This window comes from Volvox carteri (assembly GCF_000143455.1).
Source record: "Volvox carteri f. nagariensis unplaced genomic scaffold VOLCAscaffold_18, whole genome shotgun sequence".
NCBI lineage: Eukaryota > Viridiplantae > Chlorophyta > Chlorophyceae > Chlamydomonadales > Volvocaceae > Volvox > Volvox carteri.
Genome location: NW_003307561.1, coordinates 1912857 through 1914718, shown reverse-complemented (window position 1 = coordinate 1914718; position 1862 = coordinate 1912857). Strand labels below are relative to the sequence as shown.

The window sequence follows — 1862 nt, the reverse complement described above, 5'->3', positions numbered from 1 at the left end:
GATAACCCTAAACCCTGCGACATACATGGACTATATGTATTGAAAGTTGATTACACCGTACGACCGACGGCGGTTTGGGTCCTGCCAACTAGACCCCTCCTCATCCAGTCACCCAACATCCGTAGAGACAGATCAGCCACCACCACCATCTCAGCATGCGAAACTTAGTCCATCAACTAGACCTCATCTCCACACCTCAGCAGCGTTAGTAAACCTATACCTCCCGAACAATGTCGGGGGTCTGACCAGGAATCGTACCCGGAACCTTCATGTACACGAAGGCGCCACCAGACCAGACCAGACCAGACCTGCTAGAGGGGCACCCTAAGCCATTCACCCCATCCGACTTCAGAGTGTACTCTTTGAGTTTGGCAACTCACCACCAGCATCCAACCAAATCTAGCGGATCAACGGCGCGTCAACTTAGTTCCTGGTCAGCTCGCGAGTTGATTTTATCACGTCCTACACCGTCCATAAGATGGGGGGCCACCTCCCATTTCATCACCTCTCAAACACCCCGAGAGGTCGGCAGGCGGATTTGAACCCGGACGCGCCAGGACGCGACGGGAGCAGAAGCCAGGCCTTAACCTCTGCCAGCCGCCTGCCATCTTGTTGTCTTCACGCTGCGTCCACTTCAGAGCGCCCGTACCTCCACTGCTGTAGCAGACGGGATACAAGTCCCCATCCCGCTTTCCAGTCAGCACCAACTGGTTCTGTACGTACCGCGGCGCGCCGCGAAGTGGACCGTAGCTTCGACTCCCAGGCCAGGTGTGGGTGTGTGGTGCGTAAGGTGCTGTGTGGTGCGTAGGTGAGAACGGTAATAATGTGGGGAAGCAGTGGCGAGGACTCAGTTACATTACATCTGTGATGGAGGGTGGCTTAGTAGCAAGCCACAGCCAGCAGTGCCGTAGCAGAAGGTCATTCTCAAGGTTCACGTCTGGCATCCAACAGCAACGACCCATAACAACAATCGATGAGGGGCCCTGATAGCAGCACGGCACAAGGAATGTCCGCGGATTGTGAGCGGTGAAGTGAATAATGCCGCCTAGGCTCGCATCACACTAATTGCATGAAATCGCCACGGTGGCAGCATCGTCAGCAGCGGAGTAACAGCAGTCTGCGCGGACGATCCTGCATTTGATGGTCGTCATGAGCAGAACCCAGCTATTGCCACACCCTGGACGCATGCTTGTGTTCTCGTGTTCTAGTGCCGTTGCATTCTCACGTCTGGGCGGGTGCCTGTCCTCACCGCCTCACTGTAGTGCATACATGGGGCCGTGTCGCATCCCCATGATGCATGAGTACAGTCCCAGTCTGTCACGGCCCCAGTTGTCGCATCCTCACACCTCACATCTTTGTTGCATCCTCACACTTCACATCCCCACCATACATCCTTGTCACATACATGTCTCACCGTCACACCTCACATCTCACATCCTTGCGTTCGGCAAATATTTGCAGTACTACACGTACGGTTTCATGCGGTCATTCATTCACGTGCACACACGTTGTGTGTACTCGCGGTCGCATGCCCTGGTGCTTCACATTCACGGGTGTATGGTGCTTTGTGTACGGCATGTGCGGCTGAAACCGCATATTAGGAATGTGTAGTATAGCAGCACCGGAGCGTTGCATTGCAAAAGTCAGCCATCATGCAGGGCACTGCGAAGAGATGCAGTTCCTCACCGCGGGCCGCCATGTAACAGATGCAGATGTGGAACACGGTGCCACAGAAGCAGTCGGGGTTGCTCTGCCGCTTGTCGCCAGGTTTGAAACCAAAAAGGATGTCCATGAAGGCGAGCTTAACCGTGTTGAGGAGTGCTTGGCTGGTGTAGGGGTTGTTTCGCACCCGCCACCACTGT

The 1862-nt window shown here is 55.0% G+C and overlaps 1 protein-coding gene across 1 annotated transcript in view; it reads right to left on the bottom strand.

The window, feature by feature from the left end:
- Positions 1-1597: 1597 nt before the first annotated feature.
- VOLCADRAFT_90904 (uncharacterized protein) overlaps positions 1598-1862 on the bottom strand; it is a gene marked incomplete at both ends in the record, with an annotated part of 9221 nt that continues 8956 nt past the window's right edge. Inside the window, one exon of the mRNA XM_002950312.1 lies at positions 1598-1801. Coding sequence (XP_002950358.1) covers positions 1598-1801 — 204 coding nt within the window. The remainder of the gene's footprint in view (positions 1802-1862) is intronic.